Raw genomic sequence first — 26745 nt, 5'->3', positions numbered from 1 at the left:
AAGTTGTGTATATCCTTGGGGATAAATATGTTGATATCATGTTATTGGTCATGTTTGATGCTATGTTTTTCGTGTGGAAGGAGGTCTATGTTATTCCCATTTCTTGTACTTTTTAGGGCGTGACACTTATAGAACGCATTCACTTTATATTTGCGACGTCTCCTTCGGATCCAACTAAAATGCTTGGTTTATTTAGGCTATCTAATAATGTCTTCAATTTGGTTCGGTTTACGGTCTAAAAAGATTTGCAAATCAACACATTTGATTCAGTTCAAAACTCACCCTGTGCTTATCCTGAGCATTTGGGTTCACATTCAGGAACTTGACAATCCATCATGGCAGCTGCAGTGGTGGTCTGTAAATTACTCATTTTCTACAAAACAAGTAAAGCCTAAAGTCTTACATGAATTTAGCAAACCTTATTGATTTTTTTTTAACTTATCAATTTTTCTCTCATAAGGTCACCAACTAGTTTTGGTTAAGTCTTATTTAACTTGCTTAACGACATTTATTTGTTTTATTTTTAAATTCAACAATTTTTATTTGTATTACCTACCAAGCGTTACATTTACCAACTTTTTGGGTAAATTACTAACCTTAATGAGAGTGATTACTAACTTTTATGAGGATAAGTTACCAACAAATTTTGTGATACCACCTCTTATTGAATAAAAAATTGACGTCCATTTGATTTTTTTTTTCCCATATAATCAACTTCTCTTATTTTGGATAAAAGAATAATATTTTTCTTATAATCTACAAATTTAAATTCACCTTTCTTACAAAAGTATTAAATTTATCATATAATAGATGAAATTACCAATAATTGTTTAAGTGAAAAATTTTATACCATTAATTACCAACTTGTTTTGGGTTACCAAATCTCTTTTAAGTTACTTATACCCCACTGTTATTTGTTTCTATTAATTTACTAAGTCTTTTTAGCTATTACTTTTAACCTTACTTGCCAACTTTTTAAATTTACTAACTCTTTTTAAATATTATGACGATAAAAAACTCTTCTTCGGTATTACCAACCTCAACTAGAGTGATTGCCAACTTTTCTCCGATTACCATGGGAACTGCTTTTGTATTATTTCCTTTTATTTGAGTTACTCATTAAGATTATTTGCCTTTACTAGTGTGACCTACAAATCTCAATTGGGTTGCATATCATGATTTACTTTTTTTCTTAATTTTACTAACCTCACTAATCAGTTGCCACTTTCATTTCCTTACTTATCAACTCTTATAAGTTTTTAATTACTCCCACCATTATGTTGTGGGCAAAAAATAATTCTGCCTTCCAAACTTTTATTAGAGTGTTTATTTGGCTTTTAAATTTTCTTCAATCTTAGTTTAAAAAGGAGAATTTTTATAATATTAAATAACTCAAAATTCAGAAAATTATATATATCTTACAAATTTTTAATCACCTCAAAACTTTTACTCATTTGGAGAAAAATTCTTATTAAGTATTTAAGTTTCGCTAATGGGCCTACAACCGAACGAGGAGAATCCAGTTAAAAAAAAAAAGAAAAAGAAAAAGAAAAAGAAAATACATTTTATGCCTTTAGATCATCATGTGCCCACGTGAAGGGGGAATCCGACCAAAAAAGAATTTGTAAAATTCATACGTAAGATTAGTTGAGATTATATCTCACGGACTTTGTGTATTATACTATGTCAATCATGCAGATGATGCATAAAATACTTCTTTGCCCAACCAAACAGGGGGCGTGATTGCAATTTACAACCACCTATCTAACAAACTGAAGATCCGTATGCAATTAAACATCCGATTTTCTTCATGGAGTTATCCAAGGAGTCTTTTCAGATGCTCTAGTGACCATTGATCATCTCATAGGTAGGTGTTGGTTGACTTTAAGGAGCCAATGGTTGGCATTCGAACTTATACAAAGCAGCCATCATGATAACTAATTTAGGTGTGCTTTGACACATATAAATATGAAAACTTAGAGACAGAATATGTCGATTTCCTCATATCTGAACATGTTGATATTCATTCCCTATTTGCTAGGGTTGGTGCAACTTCCATATCTTTATGCGGGTGAAAGCACTAACACCGACCCCCCACTTAAGAAATTCTATCCACCCTATTTAGCATATAAAATCGCATACGGTCTAGAATCATCCATCGTCTTTGATCATGGGTTGTGACCAATGAGCAATCGATGCACAGATGATTAATGGCCATAGGTCAAATAAGATTCTTTACCCGGGTCTTCGTGAACTTTATGTATGAAGCAGTATTACTCCTTAGAACTCAAATCCAGTTCAACAGGTGGTGAATTCGTATGGTGGTTGACCAAGCTCGCAATGGACCCAAGCACAAAAATCCAACTTCGCAACACTGGGGAAGGTGTCAATATGGTGTGAGGATGAGGGGGTTGGAGTCCCAAGGCTTTGTTTTGTTTTGTTTTTTTTTTTTTTTTTTGGTTGGGGGGTTCATTGACATATAAGATTTGCCAAAATAAGGTTATAAAAAGATTGCAATTCTATGACTAAATGACAAGGGAGTTGAACCACTCTGAATTTAGATCCCCAAACCCTAAAGTCCGTCTTCAGGTTCTCTCCTTAAAACCATCCCCAGCTGATGCCAAGTTTGACAGCTCTAAGATTGTAATCGAAGAGAGAGAGAACATCGTATCAGTTCCTCTATTATGGTGAAGAAGACGGTCCTGAAAGTTAGTATCCCTTGCGAGAAATGCAAGAAGAAGCTCCTCAAATCAGTGTCTGCATTAGAAGGTTAAGTTACAAGCTCCCCATCCCATGCACCTTCTTGCTTTAATTTCTTTTTGTCTGCTTATTTAACTGCAGAACTGTTTCTCTTTTAATGCCCTTTGGAATTCGAATGTATGTTAAAGTCGATAATGCTCGCTTTTCCCGTTTATTTTCGCATCCCATCTCCACGTCATTATATGGTACTATTCTCCCGAAACGCGAAGGAACTGAATCTTGAGTCTCTAATTGCGATTTCACCTGGCAAATTTGGTCTAGATTATGATTGATGGTTAAATGGATTGCTAATTTGTGAATGCAGGGGTAGATAAAATCGAAGTGGACTCCTCGAAGGAAACGTTGACGGTGACAGGGGACGTGGACCCTTACGATGTCATACATCAGGCGAGAAAAGCCGGCAAATATGCCGAGGTCGTGAGCATCGGGCCTCCTCCTCCGCCGCCTAAGCAAGACGGGCAGAAGAAGCAAGAAGAGAAGAAGCCTGAGGAGAAGAAGCCCGAGGCGAAGGCGACCCATATCCACCCGCCCTGCGATTGCCCGATTTGCTGGCAAACGGCGGTCGTCTACGCACCGAGATGGGAAGAGCCCGAACCGTCTTGCTCCATCATGTGACATCCCATCTGCATTAGGGAATCTGTCCAGATTTAGATTTGGTAGATCTGGGATAAGAGTCATTGACCACGTTATTCTAACTTTCTCAGCAACGTGTGCTTTTCTTCCTTGTGATCATACAGTTGGAATCCAATTAAATTTAGTTTCAGATGATCCTCAAATCTTATTTAAAAAAAAAAGAATAAATTATAAAATAATGAAATGAAGATAGGGTGCATCATGTTTGCAGTTCAGCTATGCTCCAGCTAATTAGTCGGATAATATATAAATTGCTTCGAGTCAACGGCATACGAGATGAAATTAGTACTTCATGTCTATCTCAATCACATCTATCGACCTACGAAATTTGACTAATTGAGCTGGTCGCGTTGTATCTTCTGGTCCATTGTGTCCAATTTAGGTCTCTACTCTCATAATGGAGCTTGAGTGATGGATCTGCTCATTCACTAAGCATTTATATGTACCATTCTTTTTTCCATGGAGAAAAAAACAAGAGCAGTTTTCAATTTCCTTGAATGTGCGCTTGCTAAGTGAAAATCACTAAATATTTAGGAATATTTGGCCATACACCGCCAGCGTATAGAAAAATTTACAGGAGGGTTTCATTCGCCTTTGCAACGAGGATTGTGATTATTTACTCTCTCAAATCGACATCGTATAAAGTCGCTTGTGTACTATTCTTTTTCGCACCATCATGGTATTCTATATTTACTTAAATATCTAACTAATAAAATGTAATAAAAGTGCTTTATGTTTCAACAAAGTTACAGGAGAGGCTGTTCTTTTAGTTTTCCAAGCGTCCTCGTTTTCATTTTGGAATGAAAATAACACATATTAGATTTAGAGTAGCTTTTTAACTTCATTTACCTTGTTTTCAGTTTATTGGTATTCTAAATTCGGAGGTTGTATAACTAAGATAAATATCGATTAGTTAGAAATAGCATAATCAGCAAATTCTGAGCAATACTATAACTATGAATTGGACGTAAGAAAACTTTAGTTGCCTATAGACGAGCAGTAATCTCTATGACGCTAATATCTCTTGTAGCATGTTAGAAGAGGAATCGATATTGATTGTAACAACGGGTGACTACCGTTGAATTTATTATTTCATCCTTCATAGATATATCAAAAGAACCTACAAGAAAGAAATTTATGACACATTTAGATAAAACTTTTATCATTTTCTCTTTATTGGATTTAAATATTACGATGGATACACTTTGTTTATTGTCTTGAATATAAGAACCTCAGACTTTCATAATATACTGATGTTAACATCCGTATTCGCATGTAATATCTTCATACATTTTAGGGATTTGAATAATATTTGAAATTTTGGCAGGAAATTAAGAAAATACTTTGTCACTTTGCTTAAGTGTAAACAAGCACATTCCTCGAGTTCTTTAATAGAAAAGATCCGTAGTGATTTCTTCCATCAACTTAAAATTATACATAAATCAGAATTGCATTATTTGATATTGAAAAACAATTTTTTAAGATGGTTATCTAAATGGTAGTAATATAGAATATAATTTTTTTATACTTTTGAAAACAAAAAAGAAACTTTATATGTAAATGCAATTAAGGCTTGTGCTTTTTCCATCCCTTTCTGCTCGTTTACTTTTTAAGGCTATGCTCGTTTTACAAAAATATGACGTTTTTGAAAAATATTTTTCAAAGAAGTCATTTTCTATGAAAATGATAATATTTTCTAGTATTTGACTGAAACTTAAAAATGAATATATATTCTTCCCTTTGGTTTCTTGTTTACTTTTTCTAGGGGGAAAATTTAACCAAAAATTCAATTTTTTTAATTATTTTTTAAAACTATTTTTCTTTCTTTGTTTTCTTGTTTTTCCTTCTTCAAGTGAGGTGGAGCTCACTTGAGGCCAATAAATTGGGTGGGGTAGCTGACCTCGAGCTTTAACGGAAGCCGGTGAGGCTTGAGCTCATTTGTGAATGATCGGCGGCTACTGCCATGGTCGATTACTGGTCAAGGAAGAAGAAAAATAAAAGAAAGAAAATGAAAAAATTAAAAAAATTAAAAACTCGCTTTTATAAAAATAAAAAAAGACAAAGATGTTTGGTGAAAAGAGTGCTTGGAATGAATGGGAATGGAAGATGTTTTCCGTTTTTCGAAAGGTAGAAAATATTTGCCCCATTTTTAAAGGTATTTTTTTATTCACGAAAAAATGTTATTCGGACTCTTTTTTTTTTTTTTAGGGATATGTTCAGCAGAAATCCTAAAACTTGTCAAGAAAGTGCAATTGAGTCCTAAAACTTACAAAAAGTGTAATCAAGTCCTAAAATTTGTCAAGTTGGTTCAATTAAGTCCTAAAGTTAACACCGTCAAGAAAGTTAACGGAATTCTTGACGTGGCGTGACATAATATTTTAAATGAATTTTTTTATTATATATGGCTTTTTAAATTAATTTTTATTCAAAATCTTTAAAAATAAGATAAAAATTAAAAAGAAAAAGCTAAATTTATTTAAAAAAACAAAACTATTAAAAAAAAAAAAGGCTGCCGGTGGACCTTCCGCCACCGCCCATTGCCGAGAGGGGCCGACGATGGCCGCCGGAGGGGACGACGATGGTCGCCGGCCTTGGGCGGGGTGGCCGACCCTCCCGGGCGAGGTCTCATCAGCCCTAGGTGAGGGGCCACCCCGCCAAGTCGGGCGAGGACGCCCGATCTGGGCACGCCGCCCCCACGAGGGCGGCAAGGCCTCGCGGGGGCCGGCGACCATCGGCTTTGGGGTTGGCGATGCTCGCCCGGATTTGGGTGAGTAGGCGTCGTCCAACGAGGCCTGTCGGACCGGGTCCGAGGGGGAGGAGCAGCCGCAACTTGACGAGCCGGCCAACAAGGAGGACGAGGAGGAGCTCGAGGCCGTCACCCGCTCCACCGGCTTCGCCGACGAGGACGACGCCGCCCTCGCCACCGACGACGACAAGAATGGCGAGGCCGAGGAGGAGGAGGACCATGAGGTTCGGTTGCTTGGCACCTAGATTTGGGCGAGCATCGCCGACCCAGGCGAGGGCCGGCGAGGCCTCGCGGGGCCGGCGACCATTGCCCGCCCCGGGCGAAGACCGCCACCCGCCCGGGGGCCGTGACCGTCACCGGCTCGTCCGGCGGCCGTCGTCGGCCCCTCCGGCGATGGACGGCGGCGGAAGCTCCACCGGCAGCCTTTTTTTTAATAGTTTTATTTTTAAAATAAATTTAGCTTTTTTTAGTTTTTTATCTAATTTTTAAAGATTTTGAATAAAAAATAATTTTAAAAAGCCATATATAAAATAAAAATTCATTTAAAATATGACGTCGCCGCATCGTCAGCAATTTCCGTTAACTTTCTTGACGGTGTTAACTTTATGACTCAATTGAACCAACTTGACATTTGTAAGTTTTAGGACTCAATCAGCACTTTTTGTAAGTTTTAGGACTTCTACTGAACATATCCCTTTTTTTTTTTTAATGTAAGTCAAATACTGAAACATTTAAAAAATATTTTTTAAAGTTATTTTTCATGACATGAATATTTTTCTAATGGATTTGAAGCTAAAGTAAAAGGAAAATTACAAAAAAATGCATGGAAAAAGTGTAAGGTCGATCGTCCCCCTCTATATTCCTACTCATGATTTCACTCTCCTGTCTTCACCATTTCTTCAGCCAACCGCTTCCGCCGCAGCGCAGTCAACCACCGACCCATCGCCAACAACCGCTTCCTTCTTCGCATCCCTCCTCGCTCCCCGGCCAAACTCCAGCTCGCTCCGATCGCCGGCTCCGTCGCGGCAAGATACAGCGGAGGGAATGGCGGCGGCTCCACCGCGAGTCTTCTGCATCGGGACGGCCGACACGAAGCTCGACGAGCTCCGCTTCCTCGCCGCCTCCGTCAAATCGCACGTCGCCGCCTTCGCCGCCGGCTCTCGCTCTCCGGTACGTTCGCTTCCCCGCTTGAATCCGAACGGCGTTCGCATTGTTCAGAGAGGACTCGATCCGGCGAAACGTAGATATCTTCCTTTGAGATGATAATGCTTCTGCACTCCGTTGCGAATAGCCTGCGGCGTTTGATTCCGGCTTTTGAGTATTGCGATTGTGTCAAATGACAGGTAGAAGTAGTCGTTGTCGATGTATCGGCCGGTCCGGATGAGATTCGAAGTGTCGAAGGCCTGATGTTCACCTCTCGAAAGGAGCTGCTCTCTCAGTACTTCGAATTCAGTGACCAAGAGCCGCAGAAACTTCCGGACGACAGAGGCGAGGCGGTCTCGTTAATGAGCAAAGCGCTGGAGATTTACCTGAAAAGAGCCAGCGAGGATCGGATTCTAGCTGGAGCTATCGGACTCGGAGGAAGCGGAGGTACCTCTCTGATATCAGCAGCATTTAGAGCTCTTCCACTGGGTTTGCCCAAGGTAATTGTGTCGACCGTGGCTAGTGGACGAACGGAGCCTTACATTGGATCGACGGATATGGTGCTGTTTCCTTCTGTAGTGGATGTGTGTGGGATCAATAGCGTGAGTAGGATGGTGTTTTCCAATGCTGCGGCTGCTTTTGCTGGAATGGTGATCGGGCGGATCGATAGGTGCAGGGAGAAAAATAAGGCGGATGCGAAGTCAACTGTGGGTATTACTATGTTTGGGGTTACGACTCCGTGCGTGAATGCTGTGGTGGAGAGGTTAAGTAAGAATGATTACGAGACCTTGGTTTTCCATGCCACAGGCGTCGGAGGCAGGGCTATGGAGTCTTTGGTTAGAGAAGGATTCATACAGGTATGTTCTGATTGCAACTTTCCGGCATGTAGTCTTTGAATGTTGTTAATTTAACTAGTTAACGTCCTGTTTTTAAAAGAAGAAACAACGGGACACATAGTTATGCTAAGGGGAGAAAAGACTATTGGTTCCAATGAGTGCGTTGGTATGGACTAAATCTTATTTTTAGCTCCACTTTTTTGTTGTTCAGGGTGTTTTGGACATCACGACAACTGAGGTTGCTGATCATATTGTCGGAGGTGTTATGGCTTGTGACAGTTCCCGTTTTGATGTTATTATAGAAAAGAAGGTTCCTCTAGTCCTCAGTGTGGGCGCTCTAGACATGGTGAATTTTGGAGCTAGAGATACCATACCTTCTACTTTTCAGCAAAGAAAGATCCATGAACATAATAAACAGGTGATGAGACTTGAATCTTTTTTCCCCTTCATTAGTAGCTGGCATCATGTTATTCTGCTCATCAGTGTTTTTTTCTTCTTTTCCTGATGCCTTAGTTTGTACTTCATTTTTCAACACAATGTTATGTGATTATTTTATGAGGAAGATGGACCTTTCTGTTCATTCAAATCACAACAGACAAGATGAGATGCCTCTTCCTATAACCAGAGTACAAGCAAGATCTCATAAAAAAATGAAATTTGGCAGGTTTCACTTATGCGGACTACAGTTGAGGAGAACAAGAAATTTGCTGATTTCATAGCGGACAAATTGAACAAATCATCATCAAAAGTTTGTGTTTGTCTTCCGGAGAAGGGTGTTTCTGCTCTGGATGCACCAGGAAAGCCATTTCATGACCCTGATGCTACTGCTGCTCTTTTAAACGAACTACAGAAACTTATTAACACAAACAATGACAGAAAGGTATTTGGTTGCTTACCAAACATGATCAATTGAAATTTGATGCAGTTGTATTTGCTCTCCCACTCCAAAGGTACAGTGTATCTATAATCGAATTGACTTTATAGTACCCCATTGTTATTTAACACAGATCAAAGTGTATCCTTACCATATCAATGATGTGGAGTTTGCAAATGCAATTGTTGATTCCTTCTTGGAGATTGATAAGAACAGTGGTAAAGAATTCAGTCCTCAAACTTCTGTAGCTGTATCTATTGAAGATTCCAATGTGGGAGCAGTATCGACGATGGGTTATTCAAGCTTCAAGGCTGCTATTTACTCTCCAAGTGATTTCCCAGATGCACATCCAGGTGAAAATTTGATCACTTTACTGTTCTGTCAGATGAGGGGCATGACTAGATTAACCTTCATGTGTTTCTGGAAGTTGTTTTAGGTGTATTATTTGGCTTACTGGTAGATCTAGTGAGTAGTGAAAGTTGAGAAGTGCAAAAAAGATTGCATAAAACAGAGAGAATGCTTGCTTGAGGTTTGTAACAGCCTTTGTGTGGTGTTCCAGATTTCAATTGCGGATTTGGTTGACGTAGCTTATTTGTCAATACATCACGTTCATTTGAAAAGATGGAACAGTTGGGGCAGAGTTTCTCATCTTCCAAACAGTCATGTAGGCATGTAAAATATGGTGATTCTATATGTTATTGTTGGAAGCAGCCCAACATGTTCGGGAGTCGATTTGATATATCCTGATAATTGCTCATCAAGAATGCCTAATGGGAAGGAGTCCTATTATGGTGGGACGCTGAAAAGGATGAAATCTAAATAAGGAGTCTCAGTTAGGAAGAATACCAGGATGAAATCAATTCTGATGATGGCCCAAATAGAGGAATTGCAGTCAATTGGGGAGATTTCTAATTGGGAGGTGATTATCAATCAATTAGGGAGGATTCCTACTTGGGTGGAGGTCTACCACTATAAACAGAAGGGCTTGAGTGGAGGTTTCTTTGTGCACTAGAAAATACTGGAAAAAGATCACAAGAATCTTCAATAATGTGTGTACACACGAGAGATCTTGAGAGTTCATCAAGTGAGAATGTGTTTTGTGACAATTGTGAGGATTTATTGTGAGAGAAACACTGTAAAGAGTGTTAACCGTAATCCTTTGATTATAGTAGAGTAGTTCTTGGAGCAGCTTCCTCTGGTTGTTCCCATTTGGGATTTTCCACGTAAAAACTTCTGATGTATTGTGTTATTTACGTTCTTCTGTAAAGAGAATATATGGCCGCATATTGCGTGATTCTGATAGTTAGAATTCCGCTACGATCACTTGCGATCAGACTTAAATTACAACGGTTATTTGGCTAGCAATTATTACCATAGCTATCCCCATCCTCTGTGGGCTTTTATTTCTGTTCTTATACTTATTTATTGTGGCTGCAAGGCAACAATATATTACTAAGCATCTCTCATCTTCTTCCTGCTTTGCCTACACAACTAGGAACTGCATGTGGTCCTAATCTCAAAGTATGATATCTAACTGTTTAAGTAGATTCTATGTTGTTCAATGGCAGTGATACTTATGTAAGCAATTGATTGCAGAAACTTTGAAAAGAACACAAGCTATATTGCACCAGCTGCAAGATCAAATAAATAGAGGGATTCCAATAATAGGGGCTGGTGCAGGGACAGGCATCTCTGCGAAATTTGAAGAAGCAGGTGGTGTTGATCTGATAGTTTTGTACAACTCTGGACGCTTTCGCATGGCAGGAAGAGGTTCTTTGGCAGGGTTGTTGCCTTATGCTGATGCCAATGCGGTTGTGCTAGATATGGCTAATGAAGTGCTGCCTGTAAGTCTTCTTTCCAGTGCCATTGATAAAATAGAATCATTTGTTGTCAAATTTTGAATGAGCATACTTTAGTGCCATGTAAGTTTTTCACTTTTCTATGGTTGCCTTCTAAAACCGCACTAACCTTGAAGATATCTTCAAAGGAAAAAAAAAAGTTTATTGGAGAATGCAATTAAGATATGGGATCCGGTATATTCTTTTACCGTAACCTTTCTTGTATTCACATCGCTAAACAGAAAAAAATACGATAGGTATGTGGTAGAAAGAATGGACAATTCCATTTTTTCACCCTATCTTGCAAAAGAATGGAGAAATTGATGAAGATCTCACTGGAAAACGAAATCATATTGAATGAAGTAGATAAGCGCATCTATTGTCTTGTTCGATCATAGAATGCCTTGTGTAAGATGGCAATGGGATGAGGATGCATTGCGCATGAGGTTGGATGGTTAAGCACCAATATACGTAGAAAATGAGCGGGGGAGATGAAAATTTTTCGTTGTGTATGGCCTCACTTAGTGAAAAGATAGGATGCAAGCTAGGTGTCTAATTGGTGGATTTGCAATGGAGAACAATATGAAACTGTTTGCGGTGGTTTGTTGATGTGTAACAATAGCCATTGGATGTTATGGTGAGAATATATGACTCTCTCATTGAGATGCACATGAAAAGGGATGGGATGATCTTTAAAAAATGTGACAAGAGATTATGATGAAAATGTGACTGTAGTATCTGGATCTTTCTATAAACTCAATGTGAAGTGGAGTTCAACAGCGCAAGAGGATCTACCAAGTCGACCACACTTAGTGGGATAAGCTTGGTGGCTGTTGTTGTTCCTCCTGTTGACAGCTTGTATAATATCTCATCTAAGACACTGAGCAAGAAAGGGGGAGTGCAAATCTAAATAAGGTGTTAGAGAACCTTGGCAGCACTGGTAGGCAAAGTGGAAAAGGTGGACTCTTCTTATCTCACTATGGGTATTTTTGTTCAGTTACAGGGATATTTGGAAAGATTATAATGGATGACTGAAATCTGTCCAGGTGGATTGGTTAGGAAAACACCTTCACATGCTCACAGAGTTTCCTTGGGAAGCCACAACCTAGGATGGTGCTAGATATGACTGCCATACTTGGGGGGAATTTTCAAAATTTTGCTTATTTGATATCTATCCACGCCTGTGCCATCTGAATATGTCTAATTTATCCCCTTTTACATCTATTAATATCAGAAAAGATGTTCTTCCATGGTTATATTTGCTTTTCTTCCACATAACATGCTCAAATGAATTAATGGATGCTTAACCTTTAAATTTAGTTTTTCATTACATTCTCAAAATAGGTGCCATCATATATCGAGTCTATATTTACGCAGGTTGTGAAGGCTGTACCTGTTCTTGCTGGAGTATGTGGAACTGACCCTTTTCGTCGAATGGATTACTTCCTAAAGCAAGTTGAGTCCATTGGATTTTTTGGGGTGCAAAATTTTCCCACAGTGGGGCTTTTTGATGGTAATTTCAGACAGAATCTGGAAGAAACAGGAATGGGATATGGGTAGGTTTTCCCAGATAACATCTCTTAGTTCTCCAACTTGATCCCTTATGGCTTAATGAGCAGTTTCTCTCTTTGATCTTTGTAGCTTGGAAGTTGAGATGATAGCAAAAGCTCACAAGAAGGGTCTATTAACAACTCCTTATGCTTTCAACGAAGATGAAGCTACAGAAATGGCAAAAGCTGGAGCTGATATTATAGTGGCTCATATGGGCCTCACAACTTCTGGCTCGATAGGTGCAAAGACTGCTTTCACATTGGAGGAAAGTGTAGTTCGTGTACAAGCTATTGCAAATGCCGCGCATAGGATCAATTCCCATGCTATCGTCTTATGCCATGGAGGTATATCATGAAAGCATCTTTTATGTTGTTTCTGTACTATATTCCTTTGTCACCTCTGATTGCATCTCTCTGGATTATGATTATGAGTGGCATTTTTTTTACTCTGCTAATGCCCAACTTGTTGTGGTTGAACCATTATCCAAATCATTCCAGCACCTCAGAGTAATTTTTGTGCAGCATGACTGGAGAGATGTGTGCTATTAGCCAGTTCTCTTTTCTAGGCGTTCTTAATTCCTTGTGCATTGTCTTTGCTTCTTCCTTTGAGTTTTCTGGTTCTTCTACTTGTTTTACTTGAGTTCTTTTTCAGCTCCTTTTTTCTGTCATATATTGTAAAACATCAAATGCTATTTGCTGTTCTTGCTTCGGCCTTAGAGCACTCTGTCCAACTTTACTTATTTTGCCTCAAATAGTTTATGTTCTGATCTACACCTTGGGTGAGTAGTCATATTGGTGGTTCTGTTGTCGCTGATCATCCAATAGTTCTGGACATCTTGGAAAAGTGAACGAATTGTGTTGTGAATGTGCAGGTCCTATATCTGGTCCGGAAGAGGCAGAATTCATACTAAAGAACACTGAGGGAGTTCATGGGTTTTATGGTGCATCAAGCATGGAGAGGCTCCCCGTTGAGCAAGCAATTAAAAACACAGTCCAAGAATACAAATTGATATCCCTGAAGTGAGGTTCAGTGCATCACTCTGTACACTAAGATGTTAGTTACAAGTTTGTACTTATCTACATCTGAGTACTATAACAATAAATTAGTTGTCAAATTTTTTGTGGCTGAATAATCAATTATATCCCTCTCTATCACGATTGGGAACTTTTTTGAAAATGAGTATGCTGACTGCTACTTTATATTTATCATTAATAACTGAAGGCTGGTGAGCGATTCTATATTTTCTTCCATTCTGATTGAAAATGAAAATTACTCTTAGCTTCTATGTTTTCCTGCTTTCCTGAAGTTTCTTTCTCTTTGAAATTGTTAAAATGGAGGAAACACTTTTAGCGGGACTGGTGTCCTGTCACTTCCTCCCACTTCAGCATGATTCGTGGACTTCTCTTTTGACACAAGAAGCAAGCACAGTTTTGTTCTTACTTCTAGTGAGCTGGTGTTCCTGACAAGCGCCAGCAGAAAAAGGCTAAGGGTGCCTGATTATGATTTCTTCTCGGAACTGAAATTAGATCTTTTGATTGACATAAAAGCCCTCGTTGCACTGATTGTACCCACAAATATCACCAAGTTTTTTTTATGTCTTTTCAAATATGGAGCTTCAGCTTGTTCTATCTACTGATAAAACAGAGTAGGCACTTGTTGCACCACATCACCGCTAGGATTTTCTGAGCCATCTTTCTTCTCCTTCTCTATCATATTGCCTTCAAGGTTATGGGGCAGCCACTCCTCAGCCTTGGAATATGTGCCTTCTTTTCTAAGCTGGTATCTGGGTCATCAACTGTCCAGCTGTAACAAGAGGAAATCAAATTTCATGAGATAAAGATGAGGATTCTTCTTATACTCATAAATATTTTCTTTTGTTTTATTTTATTGGCTATTTGAAAGGGTTATACGATAACGCCAAGATCTCTTCTATGAATGATATGGTAGACAGAATCGATCGTACTGAAGGCTACGTGATTGTTGATTGATTTGTGATGGGCTGAATCTTTTAGAAACGAGTTTATACAATGAACTTTTGGAAGGAAACATTGCTTAGCGGAGCTGCAGATAGACATACCTGTATCCACTTGTCAGCCGGTGCAAGAAGGCCAACATGGTAACTTTTGCCATGTTCATTCCCAAGCATGTTCTTGGTCCGGACCCAAAAGGTATGAAACTGTATGGCTTTTGCATTTCCTGAAGATTTGTAGCAGGTAAAGCAATGGTCAGAGCTTTGAAATGCTCATCAGTCACATGCTGATCGAGGAAATTGCAAGACAGAGAAACAAAAGGCGGTGAAGATGGCATATTTACATCAAATCTCGAAGGGTTAAATTGAACGGGATCCTTGTATATGCTGGGATCATAGTGAATGCAAGTTGCATCAACGTTCACATGCCATCCTTTCTTGATACTGTGACCTGCATGTTCCACGGATGATTTAGTACATAGTTTTCAGGTAAAGCTTCTCCGCAAAAGATAACGTTGACTTGCCTTCGATAGTACAGTCTGTGATTGCCACCCGAGGGTACCACAGGAGCACATTTGACATTCTAAGCGTCTCTTTAGCAACCTGGAATTTCATTAAAATGTCAGCATTGCTTTGATCACACATGCCGCATTGTCCATGGAAAGAGGTCAAAATCTGCACCCATGCATGCGATAGGGAGATTGTCACCTTTAAGCCGTATGACATGCTGTTGAGATCTTCAAGAGTGAGGGCAGCCCCTTGAGGTTTCTTCCTCAGAATAGCCAACTGCTCTTCCTGAAATTTCATCTTCATATCAGTTTTGTGTTTCAGCGAGTTTACACTGGTCGGTCTCTCTCTCTCTCTCTCTCTCAAGTAAAAAAGTGAAACTTATAAGTAACATAGCAAGTATTTCTTTGGATGACTACAGAGAAGGCATTTACTTATATATGCAATGTCTCATCCTGATCAAACTGAAATTTTTGGTTCATATGGCTGTCAGTTCGAAAAAGATTTGCAAATCAACATTTTGATTCCGTTCAAAACTTACCCTGAGCCTATCCTGAGCTTCTGGGTTCTCATCCAGGAACTTGACACTCCACATCATGGCAGCTGCAGTGGTGGTTTGCCCAGCAATGATCAGGGTCAAAAGATTGTCCATGATCTCCGAGTCATCCAGCTTCTCTTCAGGAGGCAATGAATCTCTGTCCAGCATTGACTGCAGGAAGTCCTCAGGAGCTCCCTTCCCTCTTCCTCTTCTCTCCTCTATCATCTCTCTGAATGTTTCCATCAGCCTATTTCTTGCCTGCATCAACCATTTCACCATATTCTATCAGTTTCTTTTACTTTTGTATCTTTATTGCAATTTTAAATGCAATTTCGGGTTTCAAATGGCCAGCTATGATAACTGGATTGAACATTTTTTAATTGTTTAAATGAAATTATTCAAAAATTCCCAAGTAAGAGAAAAATTTCTAACCAAGAAGACATGCTGGGCAATATCATGAAAACAAACGAATTTAGTGATATCATGAGGTCTAGTGTGATTAAGTTAAACATAGAAAACTTGATGAGTGAACTTGATGCGGTACTTTTTGACCAAAAAAAAAACTTAATGCGGTACTTTTCTAACTTTTGAGTTTATATCTCTCTCTCTCTTTTATATATATATATATATATACCTTGGAGGAAAAAACACCTGTTGACATGCTAATGTCAGCCGATTGGTTTGGGAACAAATCATCGACCAGTCTGTCCAATTTTATTGACTTTTTTCCCCTGAAAGGCATTTGTCAATGTAGTTTAGAAAGTGGGACTGGAGTGCACTTGACTTCCCTCTTCTTGTTCTCTGTTTTTTTGGAAGGATTTGAATTGTTTTCTTCCTTAAGGATGCTAATGATATAATGTAATGAATGAAGTACGATGTCCTTCTGGCCAAGAAAAAAAAAGAAAGCAATCGACTTCCCTCTCAACTTCTAGGGTCATGAAGAAGTTTCAAAGTCTAGAACGAACTTCATTTCCTAGACAGAGTCTACCCTCTGCTGTTTAGTTGGGTCCATCTACCATCTTGGACAGTCCCATATATTGCTTTCATGATTCAGCCTAGTTCCTACTCTAGTCGTACCATGCATGAAGGGCCCAAAAAACGTGTTACCTTAATTCCCCTGTAGTACCGAGTGCCCGGTATCATGACCGGGAAGGACAACATGGCGTTGGACACGTCCGTGCAGTCCTTCTCTATCTGTTGCAGCATCGATTCCTCCGTCACGCTCATCAGCATTTCGCACATTGCATCAAAAGCAATCTGTTCATCATAATTCACGTGAACCAGTTGTGACAATACGTTGGAAACTTTTTAACTAACGAATCTTGTCTTCTTTGTTGCATTCTCTATCTGTTACAAAGATCCATTGGTGGATTGAAACAATCATATAGTTCGAGCATTGTTCACCTTCATATTGAAATCCAGCACCACAAAGCGTTTGCCATGCTCTTCTAGCTTCTTCAATCTCTGGCACAGCATCTTGTCAAACTTGGTAACGAACTTGGATAAAGAAGGCATCGAGAAAGGATCGGACAGAAGATGCCTTATCCTTTTGTGGCTCTCATGAGGCACACAAAGCAAGCTCTTCTTCCCGACAGCATCAGCCATGGACTTCACATAACCCTTGTTGAATTGCGCAAAGTCGCTCGCAAACACCGTTTTCGCGCCCCCCGTGGTTGGAATAAACACATGGACCTTCCCGAATATCCTCGTCTTGAACCATTTCCCGTACCTGCACTTTCACCAACAAATGGGTTGTAAATTTGTTATCGGTGAGCCTGGAGGCATCAAATCATTAGTTAGTATTATTCCCACTTCATATGATTCGAAATTAAAGTGGATTTTCCTGGTTTCCCAATGATCTTCTTCATATCATGGTTGATGTACATTTTAGAGATTAAGAAACCTCCATGTTTACATTGAAGGTTTGTGTCTACAGCGTCAGTGGTAAACCAGTATGCAAGTTTCGATGGTATTAGGTATGATTTCATCGAAAGATCCCTCGTAGTTGAATTTGAGATCAATATATATACCAGAACGAGTAAGTTTAAACCGAAATGATCAACATGAACTAAATTGGATGATCATGATAACATACAGACTAGTTAGGGGTCAAAACTACATCTCATACAGATGATATAGAAAATAAAAAATGGAACAAAATGAGAAGAAGAATCACTGACCACAGTCTCCTGAGTCTCACAAACTCATAGCATCCCTTAGTGCTGTTGGTGGCTGAGAGAAAAGAGAAGGTCTCTCCTACGAATGGTACTCCCAATCTACCAGGAATATGGTCTCTCTCACCTGATATTTTCTTGGCTTTTGCTGAGAAGTAAAACATGAACCCAACTGAAACAAGGACAGCAAAGAGAACATCATAGTAGCTCCTCACAAAGAAGATCAATTCTTCCTTTGACCTGATCATCATGGTCCTGTGCTGACTTGTGCTTTAACAAAAAGGAACTCTTTTGCAGATGAATAACATAAAGTGATCTACAATGGGGATTTAAGGAGAATCCAATCAGTGAAATCTTCAATAAGTGGACAGATAGAGAATAAAAGGTTTTGAAAAGAGACAAGATGCTTCGGGCGGCAAGAATTATAAAATGCAAAGGGCATCTTTGCTTAGGTCTTGACAAAAAAAGTTGGCAAGATTCATAGAAGTAGAAGACAAGTCCTCATTCTTCATTCTTGTTAGAAAGCCGAACCTACAATTTTAGACTTGTAAGAGGAGAGTGACCGGCATATAAACCGTCGTTAACAGGCCATGTGCCATGCTTTAACCATTCTTTTTGGGACTCTAGTCAACAAAAACGTGAGATGAGTGACACTGCAAGCAATAAAATAGTGCACTGAAACGGAAATACTTTTAGTTTCTTGATTATTATCCTGATGTGGACCTTGGACAATTCAGAAAAATGCTCCATAGTGATCCAGAGATGCTTTGCCGAAGCGGATTGCATGCTGAGATGTCCTCTCTCTCTCTCTCTCTCTCTCTCTCTCTTCCCCCCAACTTTGTGTGTATGTTGGGGCACTACAACTGCACATGATGAGCCAAAAAGCTCTACAGTGGATTAATGGTGACATGAGGTCTAGTCACAACGTAAGCCACCCCCAAGTTACTTTGGGGAAGGATAATTGGCTCGATACACCGTGTTCCGCTCTGACAAGTCAAGTAGTCAATTCATACAACCTTTTTCTCTCCCCAAATGCACCACCCACGAATAAATGGATTACGTTCCTCACTTTATATCCCAAGTGATCCTAGCAATGCAAAAAAATCTGTTTGCAAAGCTCTCTGAAAGAGCTTTTTTCCAATCTTATGGGGCTCAGTGAAGGATTATATACCTGTCCTTGGAGTGAAATATTTTCACTGGATATGACTTCCCCCCTTTTCTTTAAGAAATTCACCGATGATTCATCGTGTTATTTATTTTGTAAACCAATCGTTGTCTTTCTAGTGTTCTTATATTCGTTTGTTACTCATGTTGGAAGAAATTTGATGATTCGAAGTGGATAAAGAGATGACATGTGAGGCTTTGGTGGATGTTCTATTCTGCTTCTGATACGCATGGATATCGAAGGACCCACGTAAAGAGAGGATTGGACATCCTGAATTAATGGGATACTGTCCCTTTACAGGTCCAGCGTCAAAAATCGAATATTCATCGATCTCTAGGCATAATTATTGCCACCTTAGATAGATGGACTTCATCTTTATAGAGACGTACATTTGATTAACATCCACAAAATAGGCATACTCAAGGAGTCCAAAAGAACGCATGACCAGATTCCAATTGAAGGTGCACCTCCCTCCCTCTCACGGATGTACAAATCTGTCAACCTCACCATCTTAGCAGAGAGCGTGTGTGGAGAGAGACGGATGAGGACGGCAACAACGAGGAGAGGATCACCAAGCATGGTCCGAGACTATGGTTGTGCACGATGCGTGGCTGTGACAAGGAGAGGAGAGCGAGAAGAGAGAACAAAGGAAAGATAATAAAAATAGGACTCCTTTTCTTGGATTTATTTGGGGTTTTTACGGGCGTGACTGTCACCAAGGTTCATTTATTTTATACTTAAATAGACTCTCAAACATAATCAAGCAGCAGCATTAATGATAGAGATTAGTTGCTACCCAAAATTAGACTTCCCACAAAGAGCAGCCTTTCATATAATTGAGAATTTGAGATGAAGATTTTCCCCAAGAGGGCAACGTGGGATAGTTTTCTATACTTACCACCAGATGGACCTTCCACCGTAGAGCTTTCAAGGATTGGAGGTTGTTGCTTTTGGTGATATAGCCTCGTTCAAATTCATGTTTTGTAACTTACTCGACAGGACCAGATCCTAATTAATCACGCATTATGCAAGATTTACTAATACATCCTCATGACCATTGGAGTCCCCACTCCCGCCACGTGGCAGTCTTAAATTGCTTGATAGCTGCTTAATATGATATTTTGTAGTTATTACTCTTGATTAAGAAGATATTAAGTTCTATAAATTTACTAGCTACTAAACAGTTTGGATGATTAGGAAGAAATATAGTGCCTCAGGAGACGAGGAGGGTGGCAGTGGTAAGTTTGCCCGCACGGACTATGCAATGGATATTCATCTTTAGCAGACCCACACACAAGGCGACTTTCTAAGCAGCTACCAGTACAAGCTTTACCCATATGCTTTTTAAAATTGGATCAATTAGACAGATAACTCTCAGAAGACGGGGAGAGTGGCACTGGCAAGTTTGCCCGCATGGCCTATGCCATGTGATATTCATCTTCAGCAGACCCACGCACTCGGATATTGTAAAGGCGACTTTCTAAGCAGCTATCAGTACAAGCTTTACCTGTATGCTTTTTGGAATTGGATCGATTAGACAGATAAGTCTCTCTCTCTCTCTCTCTCTCTCTCTCTCTCTCTCTCTCTTTTGTTTTCCTTCTTTCCTTCCCTTTCTCGATTAGTCAGTTTGAAAAAAGATCAGAGACTTTGAGAACTTTGAAGAGGTTGACGACGAACTAATGGATATGCATGACTTCTTTATGGATGCTGGCATTTAGGTACCTGATTCATTTGGGACACTAGTTATTTGTTCAATCTAAGAGAAATTTAAAGCATGGAAAGCAAAAAAAGAATAAAAGATTCCTAAGAAAGATCGGGAGCTCAATTGAAGAAAACACACTTGTTTATTAGAAGCACTCTCTATAATATAGATTGGGAGAACTTCTTACACACTAACACAAATGAAAGCACTTGGCCATTTATATCCTTCATAAAATCATGGTTCACTCCTCCTAGATCATTTTAGAGTTGTGGTCCCACCTCTCCCCCCTCCTCGAGAAAATATTAGGTGCTGCCCTTATTCCAGCATGTACTAGTCGGGTGACACGTGTCGCTTGATGCCATGCTGGAATCATAGCAGATTTTGGAAAATAGATATATTAGTTTCTCTCTCTTGCTGGTCCACCAGTCCCTAGGTCAATTTGAAAAAGTGACTCTCTCTATTGCACACGCTCTCTCTCCTCCTAACCTGCACTCTCTCTCTCCTATGAAATACATTTATTATGGGAATTTTTTTTCTTTCCTTCTCAAGAAAGAGAAGCAGTCATTCATTTCCATTTCTTTCTCCACACGAAGGTTCCAAAATTTTGAATCCCATATTCTCTCTCCGCGCTTGTTGCTACTCTGACGTTCATCAAGCGGCGGTTCCCCTGCTATCTCCGACGAAGCACATTATGATTGCCCCTACTAGGGCGCTTGCTTGCTTTTGTCTCTATGCTCATTGCTCCAGCCAAGGAGGAGGAGATCCAAAAGATTGAGAAACTCAACTCGGTGTTGGAGAAGTGGGTGAAGTTGTCGTGCATGGAAAACAAGATTTGGAGGACCTCGCCTAGGTCAATAAGGCCATCCCCAACGCCATCTACACCAACCTCGAGTAGGTCCTAGCAAAGGTCAGCAAGGATGATTGCCCCTACGGCGGGGCCTCCCTAGAGGATGAAGTGGATGTGGTGTAGTAGATAGGGCAAGAAGGGAGGCACAAATGAAGGGAAACGAGGAAGTAGTAGATAGGGCAAGAAGGGTACCAAGAGATCAGCCGCAAGGGTAGGCTAAGCACCATCGATGAGTCCGGTGGAGAAAGGGTGGCTCGCAAGGGCATCTTGATCAATGAGTCCAAGTTCAAAACTAGGAGCTAAGTTAAAATGTAGGAAAAAAGATAATGAGATGTCTAATATTTGCGATTGTCGAGATTTGTTGCCGTAAGGCAACGTGTCTAGGTTTTTTGTTTTTGCTAGTTCAAGGAACGCAGCATGGTTCTTGTATATTTGTGCTTCTTGATTGCGTAGGGCAATCACTGTAAGTACTCTCATACTTTCTTTTTCCACCTTATAGAAAAATAGCCACTAGGATATAGGTCCACTAATAAAATGGAGGGAAGACCCACACACCGCACACAAACACAGGTGCCTGCATGGCAACAATAGCATGCTCACATCCTCCTTCTTGCACTTCCAAGACCACGTCGTCATCGCCCTCCCTCTCATCTTATCCTCTTGTGCCTCCCTCCTGCCCGCATGCTGCTCTCCTCCTCCTCGACTTTGTAATTGCTCTTGCAACACAATGTGGCATCGTCTGCTTCGTCCTTTAGGGAGGGATGACCTTCGCTAGGACCTGCTTGAGGTTGGTGTAGAGGGCATTGGTGGTGGCCTTGTTGGCTTGGGCAAGATCCTCCAAATCTGGTTTTCCACGCATGGCGACTTCACCCGCTCCTCCAGTGCTGAGTTGAGCTTCCTGATCTTCTAGATCTCCTCCTCCTTGGTTGGAGCAACAACGAGCACAAAGATAGAAGCGAGCAAGTGTTGGAGCAGGGGCAGTCGTAATGTGCTTCGTTGAAGACGGCGGGGGAACGGCTACTTGATGAACGCCGGAGCAGCAACGAGCGCGGAGAGAGAATTTGGGATTCAAAATTTCAGAACCTTTGTGTGGAGAAAGAAATGGAGAGGAACAAGTGCTTCTCTTTCTTGAGAAGGAAAGAGAAAAGTTTCCCGTATTAAATGCATTTCAGAGGAGAGGGAGGAGGTGAATTTATGTTTATTCAATACTCTCCTTCACCAACTACTCTTGTCTCAATGTAGATCTAGCAACCATACCAAGTTGCTTTTGGAACTTTTCAAACTTTGTAGTGGCAAGTCCTTTGGTGAAAATATGTGCTGCTTGATCATTTGTCTATATGTACTCCATCTCTATCCCTCCCAACAACACTTTTCACGTGAGAAGTGATAGTGTACTTTTACATGAGTAATCCTTGCATGAAGGATCAAGTTCTCCACCAACCATGTAGCCCATTGATTATTACAATGGAACTCTACGAGGAATTCAATAGGTTGATTAAATCCTCCATAACTTGCAATAACCTCGTACTTTCTTGAGGCACCATTATTGCTACTTTATATTAAGTGGTTGCCTCTTGCTGCACAATGACTCTACTCTCGATCTGAGGTGACACATATTTTCAGTAGTTGAACATCGCGTGTCATAGTAACCAACATAATATGAATCCAATATCTTTTTACTTCACATTGGAGAGAATTCCAAAACCAAAGGTCCCATTCACCTGCCTTAGTATGGGTCTAACTACATCTGAGTGAGGCTTTCATGGTTTATTTATGAACTGACTTATTACACCCATTGCAGAGGCAATGTTCATGTTATAGTTAGGTGGATTAGCTTCCCACTAATTGACTATGCATGATTCATCTTACAATTCTCTTCCTTCTACCATGCATAGTTTGTATATCCATCCATAGGTGTAGGAATCAGCTTGCAATCAAGCATCCCGAATTTCTCTAGAAGATCATGTGCATACTTTTGTTGATGTAGGAATAACACTTCATTGGTTTTGTCAACCTAGATACCTGGCAAGTGTATTAGTTCACCAATGCCTTCATCTAAAACTAGGGATTGGCTTTAATTCGATATATCACAACTTCATCATCTCCAACAATGATTCGATCATTCACATAAATTAGTACAATTACAAGCCTTCCGCCTTCTTCCTTCATAGATAGACTTGAATTTGCTAGTGCTAAGGAGTAGCAATTGTGCACAGGAAATTATGTGATCTTCTCGGACCAAGCTTTTGAAGCCTTTTCAAATCATAAAGCACTTTCTTTAATTTGCAAACATAATTTGGATGAGTTTTAACATCAACAATCTGGCTACTTCATATGTATGTCTTGATCTAACTCTCCATGTAGGAAGGCATTCTTCACATCTATCTACCACAACTTCTATGGCCTGTTTGTGGCCAACGCTAGTAAGACTCAAACTATAGTAACCTTTGCCAATGGACTAAGGGTTTCATTATAATTTATCCCACACTTTTGAGGGAATCCTCTAGCAACTAAATATGCCTTATATCCTTCTATAGACTCATGTTGTGTATCAAGTTTGTAGACCCACTTGCAAGATATAAGGCATACATGTTTAGACCTTGGCACCAAATCTCATGTCTCGTTTTGCTCCAAAGCTTGGAATCTATTCTTCCATAGCCTACTTCCATTCTACCCTCTGTGAGGCCTCCTCATACATAGCTCTATCACTCCAATATCTTTGGGTGAAGTTGTTATATATATGATGCGATCTCTCATTTTTTAACCCACGTTTTCTCTTTAAAGTGGCAGTTATTCCACATGCAGTTTTTATTCACTTTGTACATCTTCGTGACAACCGTCCATTTGGTAACCGCCTTGATGGAAGATTGTATATAAAAGGAATGATTGTTCATTTTCTAAGGGTAATAACAAGGTCTAACGCAAACCCTCTCATTTGGAATACACCATTAGTACGCGAGGGAATTGAGTTAGTAGAGCGTGCTCAATATTTTGCCGAATCTCTGTGAATTTCCAACAAATAATGGCTGGAGGTTTGTTTACATTTGATCTTGTTTTTTCCACATTTGATTTTTATGTCTAACATTTGATATAAGAGCAATTTTAATGCCTCTGCCTTGTTTTTGTTGATGTTTGGTGTGTTTTTCAAGGCATTTTGAAATTAACAGTAATTTGGAATTTTGGGGCCAAGAGAGAAACTCGCTGATTTCGGGCAAATTCCAACGATCGACCGCTTAACTTCGGATTGGTACGATCACACTGCCATGAGGAAGAATAACTGTAAATTATTTCGGCATATTGGTATATGCCAAAGGCTAATCCATCGACGGAAGTTGCAATGGTTAAGGGTTTTGCATTTTGGGAAATTTTTGTTTGATTCAGGGCTAATTACTTGCTCTTTTATGCTGAAACTTGGACTTTTGTGGTCATGTCGGTGTAGTCTTCAAAACCTATAATTTTATTTTGGTTTGAAATGGGCTGCCGGAGAAGTAAAGGACAGTAGAAGTCACAGCGAAATGGCGAAAAACAACAAGAGAACGCCTTTTGTTCATCGCTAGTGCGTGGCACCCACATGCACACACGATAGCTGCTAGGCGCGTGCAAGCCACATGCCCATGCCTGCGCCCACTCAATTAAGGAGGGCATGTGCTATCTAGCACTTAGGCGGTGGTACATGCACGTGCACTGCACACGCATGCCCCATTTTTTCCTTTTCTTTTGTTTTGCCCCAATCTTATGCCATTATTACGATTCTACCCCTTGGCATTTATAATTTATGGTTCTATCCTTGACCAAATTTATTTTATAGTTCTGCCCCTTGGTGCATTTATTTACTATTTTTTTCCTTTCATGCATTTTTAAGAATATTTTATACATGAAATTAAATGTCCGACGATCCATATATTTAATTAATTAGAGAGTAGCCAAAGCAACTTTAATTAATTAAATTATATATTAAGAGCCTCCGGATCATATTTAGAAATGGACATTAATTGTAATTAATTATAAGTATAATGAATTTTATCCTACATGAATTTTTAATATATTAATATGATTAATTATGATGAAATATTATACTATTTTCTTCATTTGCCTTCATTTACTAACAAGGATTAAGAAAATGTATATATTATGGTAGTTTCTTCATGATGTAATTATGAATCCGTTTAAATTAAAAACTTAGCCCGCATGCAGTTTTTATGACATGTGATTCATATCCGTGACATATTTATATTGGTAAAACATGACTAATGTATATTTTGCTTCAAATTTTGTGACATAAGCATGATTGTTTGATATGCACTTTTGCAACCAATGAATTTCTCTAAATTTAAGTGTGATGTTCATATACTGAATGGTGAAAACTATAAAGCTCGGAAAGAGTTAGTTTTCATTTTCAATTGGGGTGGATGGATATTGATTATGTTATAAGGAAAGATGAACCACCCACTCCACGGTTCGGTTGGTCAGCATAGCAATGCTAAGGCTTTATCGAAAGCCATTAATGCATAGTTTAAGACTTTAGAGAAGGCGGATGCCATGATTCTAATTATGAAGTTTTTATCATTGAAACTCACTAGTGTTAGAGGTGTGAGTGAGCACATTATGAAGATGGGGGACATTGCAGCTCAGCTTAAAAACCTTAAGATTGAGATATATGAATCCTTTCTGATGTACTATAATCTAAACAATCTCTCGTAACAGTATGCACATTTCAAGATCTTTTACAACACACATAAGAAAAAATGATCAATTAATGAACTCATGACCACGTGTATTCAAGAAGAAAGATCAATTATCGAATCGAGAGAAAAATGCTCATATGGCAATACAATTAAAGAATAAGGGCCATGGCAAGCATTATGGAAAATGTAAGATGTCACACCCCGAACCTCAAGCGCATGCTCATCCCTCGGTGATCGATAAAATTTTGCAACATCCTAGGATGTGTCGTCGACCCAATCAATTATGCACATGCGGAAGCGAATTACTAATCCCTTGACCACAACAAACATGGGATAGAAAAGCAAGACAACCAATTTCAAATCAAACACACTTTTATAACGAAACTGGTTTACACACAGAGGCTAACACTAAGGTTTATATACAGGAGGTCTATTTCCAAAAAGAACTATTAAGCCACCCATGCTCCTGACCCTTTCCGCATCAATGTCCGAGTTCTTCACACTAGGGACTTGAAAATGGTAACCCACGACGGGGTGAGATATAAATCTTAACGAGTTCACGCCCTAAACCCCATTAGGAAGGTAATACACCTAGAGGCAGCCTAACCACATAACACAAAAGACTCACCTCACCTTAGTTCCTTCATGCACGTTAGCACAGTTCATATCATAGATATATATAATAAATGCACAGATCAATTGGAACGTCTCACACAGCTTAATCAATCATATGGGGTTCCAATTATAAGACCAAATTATTATGACACGTTTCATTCC

The 26745-nt window shown here is 39.6% G+C and overlaps 2 protein-coding genes across 6 annotated transcripts; one reads left to right on the top strand and one right to left on the bottom strand.

Annotated features, from left to right (window-relative positions):
• The first annotated feature begins 2622 nt into the window (after positions 1-2622).
• On the top strand, positions 2623-13621 carry LOC104419708 (toMV susceptible protein tm-1(GCR26)). Its single transcript, XM_010031452.3, has 11 exons — positions 2623-2769; positions 3065-3374; positions 7192-7309; positions 7483-8139; positions 8330-8536; positions 8783-8998; positions 9126-9345; positions 10589-10836; positions 12208-12386; positions 12472-12725; positions 13253-13621. The coding sequence occupies exons 1-11, from the start codon at positions 2685-2687 to the stop codon at positions 13402-13404; spliced, it is 2646 nt and encodes an 881-aa protein (XP_010029754.1). The 5' UTR covers positions 2623-2684; the 3' UTR covers positions 13405-13621.
• Positions 13622-13871: 250 nt separating this feature from the next.
• Positions 13872-18311, bottom strand: LOC104419709 (abscisic acid 8'-hydroxylase 1). Of its 5 annotated transcripts, none has more exons than XM_039301680.1 (9): positions 18293-18311; positions 17576-17885; positions 16800-17124; positions 16503-16652; positions 15399-15653; positions 15059-15145; positions 14875-14953; positions 14459-14801; positions 13872-14184 (listed from the first exon to the last, which is right to left on the bottom strand). In XM_039301680.1, the coding sequence occupies exons 2-9, from the start codon at positions 17818-17820 to the stop codon at positions 14091-14093; spliced, it is 1578 nt and encodes a 525-aa protein (XP_039157614.1). In that variant the 5' UTR covers positions 17821-17885; positions 18293-18311; the 3' UTR covers positions 13872-14090. The 5 variants fall into 5 exon arrangements, with proteins under 5 accessions (XP_039157614.1, XP_010029758.2, XP_039157613.1 ...); XM_010031456.3 differs by lacking the exon at positions 18293-18311 and having other exon boundaries at positions 14459-14577; positions 14695-14801; positions 17576-18202; XM_039301679.1 differs by lacking the exon at positions 18293-18311 and adding an exon at positions 18101-18193.
• Positions 18312-26745: the final 8434 nt, after the last annotated feature.

The sequence above is a fragment of the Eucalyptus grandis genome, chromosome 9 (assembly GCF_016545825.1).
Source record: "Eucalyptus grandis isolate ANBG69807.140 chromosome 9, ASM1654582v1, whole genome shotgun sequence".
NCBI lineage: Eukaryota > Viridiplantae > Streptophyta > Magnoliopsida > Myrtales > Myrtaceae > Eucalyptus > Eucalyptus grandis.
The sequence above is the reverse complement of the archived record's forward strand: the minus strand, read 5'-3'. Positions and strand labels throughout refer to the sequence as shown.

Excerpts from the sequence above, each read along its gene's own strand:
- LOC104419709 (XM_039301680.1), bottom strand. The coding sequence starts at position 17,820 with ATGATGATCAGGTCAAAGGAAGAATTGATCTTCTTTGTGAGGAGCTAC. Across the intron at positions 17,125-17,575 it reads GTGAGACTCAGGAGACTGTG|GTACGGGAAATGGTTCAAGA; the intron begins GTCAGTGATTCT and ends GTGAAAGTGCAG. Across the intron at positions 14,185-14,458 it reads CGGCTGACAAGTGGATACAG|CTGGACAGTTGATGACCCAG; the intron begins GTATGTCTATCT and ends CTCTTGTTACAG.
- LOC104419708 (XM_010031452.3), top strand. The coding sequence starts at position 2,685 with ATGGTGAAGAAGACGGTCCTGAAAGTTAGTATCCCTTGCGAGAAATGC. Across the intron at positions 2,770-3,064 it reads ATCAGTGTCTGCATTAGAAG|GGGTAGATAAAATCGAAGTG; the intron begins GTTAAGTTACAA and ends TTGTGAATGCAG. Across the intron at positions 8,537-8,782 it reads TCCATGAACATAATAAACAG|GTTTCACTTATGCGGACTAC; the intron begins GTGATGAGACTT and ends GAAATTTGGCAG.